At 50.0% G+C, this 13,789-nt stretch overlaps 1 protein-coding gene across 1 annotated transcript in view; it reads right to left on the bottom strand.

Moving 5' to 3' along the window:
- The window catches only part of LOC146808828 (urokinase plasminogen activator surface receptor-like), a 68,235-nt gene that overhangs the window by 16,618 nt on the left and 37,828 nt on the right, over nt 1-13,789 (bottom strand). The window contains exon 3 of the mRNA XM_085615651.1: nt 5,419-5,568. Coding sequence (XP_085471777.1) covers nt 5,419-5,568 — 150 coding nt within the window. The remainder of the gene's footprint in view (nt 1-5,418; nt 5,569-13,789) is intronic.

Genomic DNA, 13,789 nt, shown 5'->3' with positions numbered 1-13,789 from the left:
GCCATAACCTTTGACAAACCTCCTGTAGTACCCAGGCAGGACCAAGAAAGCTCTGACCTGAGTCTGGGTGGTTGGAGCAACCCAATCCATGATGATTTGGATTTTGCTCTGCAATGGTTGAACCTATCCTCCACCTACAAGGTGGCCTAGGTATCGAACCTTACTCTGCCCTATCTGGCACTTGGTGGCCTTGATAGTGAAGCCTGCTTTCTGCAGGGCCTCCAAAACATTTAACAGGTGGACCAGGTGATCCTCCCAGGTGGAGGTAAAGACAGCAAGATCATCTAGATAAACTGCACTATAGGCTTCCAGACCTGTCAGAATTGTATTCAATAGCCTTTGAAACATGGCAGGTGCATTCTTAAAGCCAAAAGGCATCACCACAAATTGGTAGTGCCCACTGGGGGTTGAAAATGCTGTTTTTGGTTTTGCATCCTCAGCTAATATGATTTGCCAGTAACCAGCGGTCAGGTGAAATGTACTTAAGAACTTGACTGAGGCCAAAGTAGCAATTAATTCATCTGCCCTTGGAATTGGATGAACATCAGTCCTAGTGACTGCATCGAGTCCCTCGTAGTCAACACAGAACCTCATCTCTCTCTTACCAGGTGTTGTGTGATGTTTTGGATCTAAGACTAATGGACTAGCCCAAGGGTTATCTGAGGGCTCAATCACTCCCAGTTCCAACATTTTCTGGACTTCAGTCCTGATACAGTCCCTGACATGATGAGGTTGCCTGTAAATCTTATTTTTAACAGGCAGACTGTCACCTGTGTCCACCTCATGTGTACACCAGGCAGTCTGACTTGGCCTCAGTGAAAACATATGTCTGTAATGGTTGAGGACTTTCCTACAATCAGTCTGTTGCTGTTCAGTGAGGTTGCCTGCCAAGGCTACTCCATCAACTGAACCATCATCAGGGTTCTGTGAGAGGAGATCAGGGAGTGGATCACTCTCTTCCTCCTGTCCCTCATCAGTAGCCATGAGCAAACCCATGTCGGCCCTTTCCACATATGGCTTGAGCCTGTTCACATGGAACACCCTGTGGGGGCTCCTGTGAGTTCCAAGGTCCACCAGGTAGGTAACCTCTCCCTTTTGCTCAAGAATGGTATGGGCCACACTCCACTTGTCTTGGAGAGCTTTTGGGGCCACAGGCTCCAACACCCATACCTTCTGTCTTGGCTGGTATACAGTCAAAACAGCCTTTTGGTTGTGCCAGGCCTTTTGCAATTCCTGGCTAGCCTCAAGGTTTTTGGATGCCTTTTTCATGCACTCAGTCATCCAGGAGCAGAGACCAAGTGCATAGTCCACTATGTCCTGTTTAGGTGGTTTGAGAGGTAACTCCCATCCTTCCTTAACCAAACATAAGGGACCCCTAACTGGATATCCAAACAGAAGTTCAAAAGGGCTGTAACCAACCCCCTTCTGAGGAACCTCTCTGTAGGCAAAGAGAAGGCAGGGCAAAAGGATGTCCCATCTGCGCCTAAGCGTTTCAGGGAGACCTTTTATCATGCCCTTTAGGGTTTTGTTGAATCTCTAAACTAACCCATTGCATTGTGGGTGACAGGGTGTGGTGAATTTGTAATTCACTTCACACTCCTTCCATATAGCAGTCAAGTAGCCAGACATAAAGTTTGTATCTCTTTCTGATACTACCTCCTTAGGGAAACCCACTCTGGAAAATACTCCCAAGAGCGCTCTAGCCACAGAAGGAGCTGTGGTAGTCCGGAGGGGAATTGCCTCTGGATACCTAGTGGCTTGGTCCACCACCACTAGTATAAATCTGTGCCCAGATGCACTTGGAGGATTCATGGGACCAACAAGGTCAATCCCAACCCTTTCAAAGGGAACACCCACCACAGGTAGTGGTATCAGGGGGGGCTTTTTAGTACCACCTGCCTTACCACAGGCTTGGCAAGTGATACAGAAGCAACAAAACCCCTCTGTGTCTTCCGACATGTGAGGCCAGTGAAAATGAGGGACAAGCCTGTCACAGGTCTTACTTTGGCCTAAATGTCCTGCTATTGGGATGTCATGTGCCAGTATTAACAGGAAGCCTCTAAACTTCAGCGGTATAACCAACCTCCTGGTAGCACCAGGCTTGGGGTCTCTACCCTCTGAATACAGAAGTCCATCCTCCCAGTAGATCATGTGTGATCCACTGGCACTCCCAGCAGCAGCTTGTTGTCTGAGGGGTTCAAGAGAGGGGCAGCTCAGCTGCTCCAGGCTCAGATCTGCCCTGGGAGGCCCCCCTGTCCCCAAGAACTCAACCTGATCAGGTTCCAGTTCCTCTGAGACAGTTCCTTCAGATCATCTCCCTCATGAGACTGATCCTCACTCTGAGGCAGGGGTGGAAGACACTGCCTTACCCCTTCTGCTCCTTCTCTTGGAAGGCACCTAGTCCATCTTTTCAGGATCCCGGACCTGTTCAGTGGAAAACATGTTTGCCTGTGACCTAGTCATGGCAAACACATCTGCAGGGATGCCCAGCATTTCTGCATGTGTCTTGAGTTCCACTTCAGCCCAGGCTGAAGTTTCCAAATCATTGCCCAATAAGCATTCAACAGGGAGGTCTGAGCTAACCACAACTTTCTTAGGGCCAGTTACACCTCCCTAGGTGGAATTCACAACTGCCAAGGAATGGCCTGTCCTGACATTGCTTGCATTGGTCACTTGGTACTTCTCAACAAGTATGATCTGTTCAGGGTCCACAAGATCTTTTGTCACCATTGTGACACTTGCACCTGTGTCCCTGTATGCCATGACCTCCTTACCATTGATCAAAGGCTGTTATCTGTACTTGCCCAGATTACTGGGACTGACAAATAGGAGGCAATAGCCATGCCTCCATCACAGACTAAAATAGCAGCCTGAGTTGGAATTCTGACTAGGCCAGAATCCATCTCAGATCCCAGAGTTAACCCTACTATACCCTTGTTCTGTGTACCACCACTTTGAACTGAGCTAGGTGGAACCGTTGCCATAGGGGCAGTGGTGGCTGGAGTAGATTCCTTGATCCTTAGACAACTGGCATCTTTTGTCCAATGTGTCTTCTCTCTACAGATATGACACCAAGGATTTTTTTGCCTTTTTCTTTGTTAGACTGTGATTCCCCCCCAGATGCAGGTTTTTGGGGCCCTTGTGAAGACTTCTGGTCTTTACCCTTCTCCCCACCCTTATCTGAGGTTTTAGCAACTTGCTTCTTTTGGTCACCACCTTGATTCTGAGTTTTCTGCTTCACCCTGGTTCTTTCCCAATTCTTGGGGAGAGGTCAGATCAGAATCAACCAAGTACTGATGCAACATCTGATTTTGGCAATTATTAAGGATCTGCTCCCACATACTTAAATTGTATAATGCTTTACAATTACACTCCTTACTGCCAAGTAACAAGCCTTCCAGGGCCTTAGTAGCACAATCTGTGATGGAGGCATGGATATTGCCTCCTTATTTGTCAGTCCCAGTAATCTGGGCGTGTTGTCTTCTCATGGACACGATGCCTTCTCTCCCCCATAACAACCAGGGAACTGGCCTCCACCTGGGCACCAACGCCTTACATCCACGATGCTGTGCATCCTCCAAAGGCTTTGTTTTTCAAGGTATTGTTGTTTGGGGATCCGTGTGATTCTGTGCCCGAAGCCACGCACTTCGCAGCCGGCGCAGTACTAATGGATTTATGCCTGTCATGACATCGTACTAGTATCATGTGGAGCTATTTGTTTCTACAAGTGCTTTTTCTGCAAGTTACGGTTTTTAAGTGCTATTTTGATATATAATATGTTGGATATTTGTTGTTTTGGTATTGTTTGGTTTAGATAAAGATACTTGATTTTTCTAAACTGGTGTGACGCCCATTTGTGGTGTTGTCACCGTGTTACTATGTGTTTTGAGTACACATACTTTACACATTGCCTTTGGGAGAAGCCCGTCTGCTGGTGCCAAGCTACCAATGGGCTGACCAGGGGTTATCTAAAGTGTGTCTGCCCTTACCCGGACTAGAAGCAAGGGTCCCTACTTGGACAAAGGTGCCTACCTCTGCCAATTAGAGACCCCCATTTCTAACAGTGGCATGTGACAGTAATGGAGTAGGGCCTTTGATGTGAGAGTAAGCAAGTAACTGCACAGCTCTCCCAGCACAATCTGAGATGACGAGGCATGCCCACTTCATAAGACACCTAGATCTAAGGAAGATCAGAAAAGAACTGAACCCACTGTCTGCGACCTGTGAGGGGCCCTTTGGGACTGGACCTGCTTGCTCTTGTGCTTAGGACAAAGCCGTAGACTATAAGCCTGACCTCCAACAACAAGCTACATGAGGCCTTTCCTGTCCCCGCACCTGCCCAACTGATCAGTGGCAACTGGACCTGGACTGGGTCCTACTGTTGGCCTCTGCCCGACAGCCTGTAGGTCTATAAGTGCCTCCCGTGAGGTTGTGGGAGGCTTTAGAAGTGTGCTCCTGTTATGGGTTGGGACATAAATGTCTAGATTCAGAAGATAAACTCTTTGACCAGGAGGAACCTGTTTTTTGTATCCAACCCACGCTGAATTGCAGTCAGTGTCAAATTGCATCGAGGTCCCAGTCTACCACGTGCATTTGACTATCATTGGTGCTTTATGCTTCTTGGTGCTATTTCTACTTAGAAACTTTAAAAATTCATATGTCTCGCTTATTGAGTTTTTGGCATTTTGGTCAGAGTATTTGAGCTGTGGGGGAGTGTGGTACAAGTGGTGGGTGAGAGTACTAGAGCTGGTGGGTGAGAGTGGTAGATGAGAGTAGAATAGTAGTAGGCAAGGGTGGTGGTGGGGCTTGCACGGTGACTGTGGTAAAGGTGGTGGGTGAGAGTATTGGAGCTGGTGGGCGAGTGTGGTAGAAGTGGTGGGGGAGAGTATGGGAGCTGGTGGGTGAGTGTGGTAGAAGTGGTGGGTGAGAGTACTAGAGCTGGTGGGTGAGAGTGGTAGAGAGTAGAATAGTAGTAGGCAAGGGTGGTGGTGATACTTGCACGGTGACTGTGGTAAAGGTGGTGGGTGAGAGTATTTGAGCTGTGGGTGAGTGTGGTACAAGTGGTGGGTGAGGGTACAAGTGGTGGGTGAGAGTACTAGAGCTGGTGGGTGAGAGTGGTAGTGGAGAGTAGAATAGTAGTAGGCAAGGGTGGTGGTGATACTTGCACGGTGACTGTGGTAAAGGTGGTGGGTGAGAGTATTGGAGCTGGTGGGTGAGTGTGGTAGAAGTGGTGGGTGAGTGTGATTGGAGTGGAAGCGGAGAGTGGTAGGTGAGAGTAGTAGTAGGAGATGCTGGTGGTGGGGGGATTCTAGGTGACCTTTGTGAAGGTGGTAGGAATGGGTGAATAGAGAAGTAAGTAAGAGTAGTAAAGGTGCAGCATAAAAGTTTTAAAGTGGGGGGTTTACGACCCCCTCTGACCTGAGAAAATGCCACTGTTGCACTCTGAGCCGTTGCAGCACTTGACATCAGCAGAGTAGGAGACGGGGTGCTCCCCGTTGCTGAAGGCTGCCAGCCCTCCGCAGGGTGTCATCATCCCACAGCCTTTGATCATCCTCTTCGTTCTTTCACCTGTCAGAAAAAAGGAGACGTGTACCCCAAAACGGTCAATCACATGTATAAGACTCAACGAGCAGAGAAACCAGCACCACACTTGAGAGCACACCCAGGGTCTCATCCTGACAGGGCAGAGACAGACAGCATGCACACGCAGAGCCAGATTTATCAAGGGCTTGTGTTGCTCTTGTGTCTTACAAGGTGACACAAGGTCAACGCAAGCTTAAAGTGAGATTTGCTATGCCGCGCAGAGCCCCCTTGCGTGCCTCTCTGTGGCATAGTAGTCCTGGAGTAATGCGAAGCAGCGCAAGCAACTGCCTTGCATTACTCTGCCCTGGGAAGGAGTTCCATGGGTGGAGCGCTGATGTTCCCATGCATCCACCCATGGTTGTTGGCGCATTCCCGGATTTACTAACACTAGAAAAAACGTAAATTCCTCAAAATGCTATGCCTTCCCAGGGGAGGCGTAACGAGAAGAAATATCTACTATTTCTCCTTGTTTTACTCGCTGTTTCTATTTCATTCTGCAGCACACATAGAAAAAGGAAAGGAAAAAGTCTCAGAGGGTTGTTTTGATGCAGGAAGGTACCCCTACCTGCACAAAAACAATACTGGCCATAATGCAGGCACTTGGAAGCCGCAAGGGTGCCAGCTCAGAGGTAGAGCAGGAATACGCCATAACTTCGTGGATATGGCTCATTCCTAACCTCTCCATTCGAGTTGTCTTGCTGCGTTGCGCAAAATATCAGTAACTCTGCATCACAGTCTCATCCTCACAGGGCAGATACACACACGCACGCAGAGGGGAATATTTACAAGAGAGTTGCAGAGCGCAGCGTTAGTCTCCTTGGCTTAATGCCACGCTCCCCCACTTCTGAAACGCACAGCTGCACCCTATTTATAAGACTATGGTGCAGCCTCCTGTTTCCTCCTGCACGGACGCAAATTTAGCTGCCTAGCGCCAACACACGCACCCTTGCACATTAGTACAAGGGTGTCTGTGTGGAGGGGAATGATTGTTTATATGCAGGAAGGTGTCCATTCTTGCACATAAACAATCTGAAATGGCATTTTGAAACTTCTATGTGGGCTGCTTAATCAGGGCCGGACTGGGATCACAAACCAGCCCTGGCAATTACGTCTGACCGGCCCCCACCCTTCTGGCCCAACGGGGAAAAGCCCGGTGCCCGCTACAGCCAGTCCGGCCCTGTGCTTAATGCAGCACATATAGAAGTTGCTAAACATAATTTTTTTAATGCTTGTTTATGTGCAGGAAGGGACGCCGTTTTGCTGTTTCTAAGTATTCTGCACAATGCAGCACACATGGAAACAGCAAAAACGAGGAGAAATGAAACATTTCTCCTTGTTGCAACAGGGTAAGACCAGGTTTTCCCTGGTCTTAATTTTGGCGCAGCCCTATATTTATGTCACACCTGTAAATATGGGGCAACGTCAAAATTAATGTGTGTTTTTTTTCGGTGGAACGCCCACTGCAACAACCATTGCCCTCCCCTTTCACGCTAAGTATAGTGTGAAAGGATTGCCTTATTCACAAGCCAGCATTAAGCCCCGTTACGGGACTTAATGCCACCTTGTGAAAAGGTGAAACCCTATCGCCACCACAACGTTGAGAAAAGTGACGGTGTGGTGACGATAGGGACTTGTAAATCTGCCTCACAGGGGACGGACGGGGACAGATAGACAGACAGACACACACACACACACACACACACAGGAGAGAGATACACAAAGGGACCTTAATGTCTTATCCTTACAGCACGGAGATAAATAAGGGGATATACACCTCTTTCCTTCCACATGGGAGAGACTCACAGAAGGAGACTGCCCTCTTAAGCTCACATGGCAGAGACAAACGCACACAGGCACCATGTAGCCTCATCCCCATAGAGACACGCAAAGGCATATGGGCACTAACAAGGTATAGAAAACACACACATACACACAAACACACCCCGTACTGTAGTTTCATCCTAACCGGACAGAAACACACACATGGCTATGGACCTCTCTCCTCACATGGCAGAGACACACACATAGATATGGACGTCTCTCCTCACATGGCAGAGACACATACACAGATATGGGGCTGTCTCCTCACATGGCAGGGACACACACATGGATATGGGACTGTCTCTTCACATGGCAGAGACACACACATGGATATGGGACTGTCTCCTCTCATGGCAGAGACACACACATGGATATGGGCCTCTCTCCTCACATGGCAGAGACACACACATGGATATTGGACTGTCTCCTCACGTGGCAGAGACACATACACAGATATGGGGCTGTCTCCTCACATGGCAGAAACACACACATGGATATGGGGCTGTCTCCTCCCATGGTAGAGACACACACATGGATATGGGACTGTCTACTCACATGGCAGAGACACATACATGGATATGGGACTGTCTCCTCTCATGGCAGAGACACACACATGGATATGGGCCTCTCTCCTCACATGGCAGAGACACACACATGGATATGGCAGTGCCTCCTCACATGGCAGAGACACATACATAGATATGGGACTGTCTACTCACATGGCAGAGACACATACATGGATATGGTGCTGTCTCCTCCCATGGTAGGGACACATACATAGATATGGGACTGTCTACTCACATGGCAGAGACATACATGGACATGGGCGTCTCTCCTCACATGGCAGAGACACATACATAGATATGGGACTGTCTACTCACAGGGCAGAAACACATACATGGATATGGGGCTGTCTCCTCCCATGGTAGGGACACATACATAGATATGGACCTCTCTCGTCACAGGGCAGAGACACACTGAAACAGCCCGGCCTTATAAGCTCGCTGGAACACACACACGTGTGCACACACACACACACACACACACACATCCTGTAGTCTCATGCGCACACAGATACACAGGCCTACTGGCTTCGCTCCTCACAGGGCAGACAGACGACAGACACACAAAGGTAGGGGCCTCTCTCCTCAAAGAGCAGAGACTGACAGAAGGAGCTTGGTCTCTCCACATCACAAGGCAGCGACACACAAAAGGGCTTGGCGTCTCAGCCTCACAGAGACACACACAGGGACCCTGGAGTCTCATTCTCACAGGACACACACAGGGACATGGACCCCTCTCCTCACAGGGTGAGACTCACAGAGAAGCCTGGCCTCTCATCCCCACAGAATGACCGATGGCTCATGCTCGCGGGACAGAGAAGCTCACAGGCGCCCTGAAACTCTCATCACAGAGTGAACAATCCCACACTAGACCTTTTGCTAGACGCTGTCCGTCAAAAAAGAAACAGACTGATAACATTTGGTTGAAAATAAATTTGGCTGAAAGGTGTTTTAGAGAAAGTTTTTTGTTATTGAAACTATGTTAATATCATCAGTGAATAAATAACTAAACATGATATTTTGTTATGTATCACAGAATGTGAAGTCTGGCTCTTCTACAAAGTCACCACAGTCTCAATAAAAGCAGCAGTCTGAAACAGTGTAACCTGTTTCCTCGTGCGTCATGCTGCAGTGATGAGCGCCAATCCTGGATCTCTTACATGTCGCTCGCATCCTGCTTGCCTTCATCCTTAACGAACATGAGCGCCCTCTGGTGGGCTCTGAGGGTCACGACACACCAAAGTCTACTGCTGAGGCGTTAATGGCGCCATTCTAACCACTGCATCAAACTTTGGCCTACATTTACGAAGATTTCATGTCTGGGTTGTGCCACTTTTGAGGCGAAGTCCAGTGTAAAATCCATGTTGGGATTTGCCAAGCCTCACAAGTGAAGATGTGCGTGGCTTTATGTGGGATCTTATCCTAAAAGTAACACAATGCATCGTTTGGCACTGCCTTGCATTGAGTCGAGGAGGCATTAGCGTTCCCTTGCATCCAGCCATGTATCTTCACACAAACCCATAATTACTGAAATCAGGAAGCATGGTTTTGTGCCACCATGGTGCTCCTGCCGGAGGGTGGGGATATATCCAGCCGCAGGGAGGTCCTCTTTGCCTGTGTGACGCATTCTACAGCACACAGGCAAAGAGGCATATGCCTCTAGGCACTATTTATGTGCAGGAAGGAATCTCTTCCATCACAAAAACTGTTCTGACCACAACACAGGCAGCCTTGCATTGTGCCGCAAGGGTGCCTGCGCTGGTGCTGGGCCGCCAGAATTGCGCCAGCGCGACGAGCGAGCAGGGCTGCAGCACATCTAGGTAAATACGATACATTTCTGCTCTCTCCCTTCCACGCAAGGCAGTGTAGTGACTTCTGCATTGCGTTGCTTGACAATGTAGTAAACCTGGGACTTGGATCTTGAGACGTTGCCACCCCTCTTGGTAGTCTGTGATTCACTTACTTCTGGAGTGACAGTTCTTCACAAAAGAAGCACGAGGTACCCTGGGGCTCATATACCCTGGCCTGGTACCCCCTGGTGCCTCCGCCCTGCGAGGCGTTGAAGTTCCAACACTAGTCAATCCACCAGAACTTAAAGTTCAGACTTCTTGGCGCTGTTGGCAATTTAATTCACACTCCCTAACCCCTGAAGCAACAACTAAAAGGAAAAGCGGTCCTCCCCAAATGAGGTGCATGCATGGGAAACACCGCCAGGAAAAGAATTGCTCAGCCATGATGGGTGGTTCTTTAGATATATGTCTTTCAATCAATCAGGCGTTTGTTTAGCGCGACTACTCACCTGTAAGGGTCTCAAGGCACAGGGGGGGGGTTAGCAGGCTCCAGTCCATCAAGGGGGAGGGGGGGGTCGGTCGAAGAGCCAGGTAGAGGTTTCTTGCGAAGATGGGGAGTGATGTTGTCTTTGAAGTTTCCCAGATGGACCCGGGACACCAAAATATGTCATCGCGGTTGGTCTGTGTGAAAAGGACGATCTTTTGAGCAGAAGTGCTTCCCACGTGGCTCTCTTGCCCCGCTAGCGCCCTGCGCTCAGTTTCTAGGGTTTCGATTTTTGCCTGAGTGGATCATGGAACAATCATGCAGGTTCCCAGAGGAATCTCCTGTTTACACGGATGAGGCCACACTGCACGGATCTGAGGGGGGCAGCTGAAGCACACCCCTGTTTGTGAGTTTCTACAGCCCTCTCTACCGTGGCTTTCTGAGACTGGCGGTGGTCGCAGCATGGATTCTAGTGATGGGACAGCCCATTCATCAATCTTCATTAGGGGTGGGGAGAGACCCACTAGGCCACCCTCACGCAAGATGTTCTGTCATGACCATTAAAAAGGGTTTTCTTTTCACTCCATGTGTGTGCAAGTTATAGGTGAACTGTGTTTATGGCGCTGAGTGACTGTGAAGCCAGAGTGAGTGTTTGGCCGGGTGCAGAGGGACGATAGTGTGGGAGCACAAGATGGCGGCCTTGGGTAAGCTTGGCCAGGTTTTTGTTAGCCTAGACACCTGCACTGTTCCCTTCCTGTCCCCTCCCACGGAGTATCACTGGAGAGCCCATCAGCATTCTGCGGGAGGAGACAGTGGCGTAACCAAAATGGTGCCCAAACCCCCGCCCCAGCAGATTTTGATGAGGGCTCCTGAGTCTCTCATATCTCACAGATCAGTATTGGCCAATGGCTGAATGGGGGCCCCTTGAAGTGGTGGTGCGCTCCCATCCTGCGCTGCAGGGGCTTGCGTTAAACCCCTGGGAGGGGAAGGATGCCACATCCCTCCCTCTGTGTTTACCTTCAACTTCCCCTGGTAGAGGGATCCTAGCTCCGCCCCTTTTCCTGCCCTTGTGCCTCAGAAGCTTTGGGTTGGCTGCGTGCGCCCAATACAGAATAGCTCCTAGGTTGGCTCAAACCAACCCAGGGGAAGCCTCGAAGTGCCCATGACCCTGGTAAGAGCTGATCATATTATGGCCGTGCGCAATCTGGTTGTATGATGTTACAACGCATGCCATTACAACGCATGCCATTACAGCGCATACCTTTACCCCGACTTTCTGTCAGGGGTGCGCTGGAAGTTGGAACAGTATAATTTACTATTCCAACTCCAGTGCGTGCAACAGTAGGGAAGGTGTTGGAGTTAACTCCAACACCTTCTACCCCCTGCACAAGCCTTTCGCGTTGTAACAACATGCATTGTAATGGCATGCGTTGTAATGCTCCCTTTGTAAAGGCTGTTTCCCGCGCAATCTGACTGAAGGTCCTCCAACATTCAAGGGTGGTTCTAGATCGGATTGGTCACCCCGTGGGATCAATACTGGGTACCTGCCCTGCTCAGTTTACCAAGATTTGTTGGCGATTGGAGAACAGTCGTGCCAGTGCGGCCAAGAGGATTGCTGTAGGGTCTGCTGTCTATTTTTCACCTGATTGACACTTATTCTTGGTCAGTTTTTCAGTCTAAGCGCTGGTTGGCAACCGTGGGAGGACGAGGGCTCTGTCTGCTGTGGAAAAGGGTACTGGGCCCAGTAGGCACCCTCTACAGGACAGTCTCTGTCTAGCAGGGAGACCAAGAGCCCAGCTGCTTGAGGACCTTCTGGAGGCTGTGTGGAGCTGTTACGCCCAATAGAAACCAACCGTTCCTAGAGCCAAGATGAAAGGTTGTGTTTGCAGACACGGTGGTGAGTCCCTTCGTGTTGATGAGGCAGCACTGCATCACTGTACAGAGCTGAACACTGCAGACCATGCTCGCCTGCAGAGCGTCGATCAGGCAGCACTGCACCACTGTACAGAGCTCAACACTGCAGACCATGCTGATCTGTACACTGTTGATGAGGCAGCACTGCATCATTGTACAGAGCTGAACACTGCAGACCATGCTGACCTGAACAGCATCAACGAGGCAGCACTGCACCACTGTACAGAGCTCAACACTGCAGGCAATGCTGATCTGTACAGCATCAACGAGGCAGCACTGCACCACTGTACAGAGCTGAACACTGCAGACCATGCTCGCCTGCAGAGCGTCGATCAGGCAGCACTGCACCACTGTACAGAGCTCAACACTGCAGACCATGCTGACCTGTACAGCATCAACGAGGCAGCACTGCACCACTGTACAGAGCTGAACACTGCAGACCATGCTCACCTGCAGAGCGTCGATCAGGCAGCACTGCACCACTGTACAGAGCTGGACACTGCACACCATGATGATCTGTACAGCGCCCACGAAGCAGCACTGCATCACTGTACAGAGCTGTACACTGCAGACCATGCTGATCTGTACACTGTTGATGAGGCAGCACTGCACCACTGTACAGAGCTGAACACTACAGACCATGCTGATCTGTACACTGTTGATGAGGCAGCACTGCATCACTGTACAGAGCTGAACACTGCAGACCATGCTGATCTATAGAGTAAACGAGGCAGCACTGCATCACTATGCTGACCGGTAGAGCATCCACAAAGAAACACTGTATCACTGTACAAAGCTAAACACTTCAGACCATGCTCGCCTGCAGAGCGTTGATGAGACAACACTGGATCACCGTACAGAGGTGGACACTGTAGACAAAGCTGATCTGTAGAGTGTCCACGAGGCAGCAATGCCTCACTGTACAGAGCTGAACACGGCGGACCATGCGGATCTGTAAACCGCCCACGAAGCAGCACTGCATCACTGTACAGTGCTGGACACTGCAGACCATGCTGATCGGTAGAGCGTCCACGAAGCAGCACAGCACCACTGTACAGAGCTGGACACTGCAGACCATGCTGATCTGTAAAGCGCCCACGAAGCAGCACTGCATCCCTGTACAGAGCTGGACACTGCAAACCATGCTGATCTGTAGAGCGTCCACGAAGCAGCACTGCATCACTGTACAGAGCTGGACACTGCAGACCATGCTGACCTGTAGAGTGTCGACAAGGAAGCACAGCATCACTGTAGAGCTGGACATTACAGACCATGCTGATCTGTAGAGCGTCCACGAAGCAGCACTGCATCACTGTACAGAGCTGGACACTGCAGACCATGCTGATCTGTAGAGCGTCCATGAAGCATCACTGTACAGAGCTGGACACGGCAGACCATGATTATCTGTAGAGCGTCCACGAGGCAGCACTGCTCACTGTACAGAGCTGGAAACTAAGAGACCATGCTGACCTGTAGATTGTCGACAGGAAGCACTGCATCACTGTACAGAGCTGGACACTGCAGACCATGCTGGTCTGTAGGGCGTCCACAAAGCAGCCCTGCTCACTGTACAGCGCAGGACACTGCAGACCATGCGGATCTGTAGAGCGTAAACGAGGCAGCACTACACCACT

This window comes from Triturus cristatus, chromosome 7 (assembly GCF_964204655.1).
Source record: "Triturus cristatus chromosome 7, aTriCri1.1, whole genome shotgun sequence".
Taxonomy (NCBI): domain Eukaryota; kingdom Metazoa; phylum Chordata; class Amphibia; order Caudata; family Salamandridae; genus Triturus; species Triturus cristatus.
This window is presented reverse-complemented; position numbering and strand designations above follow the sequence as displayed.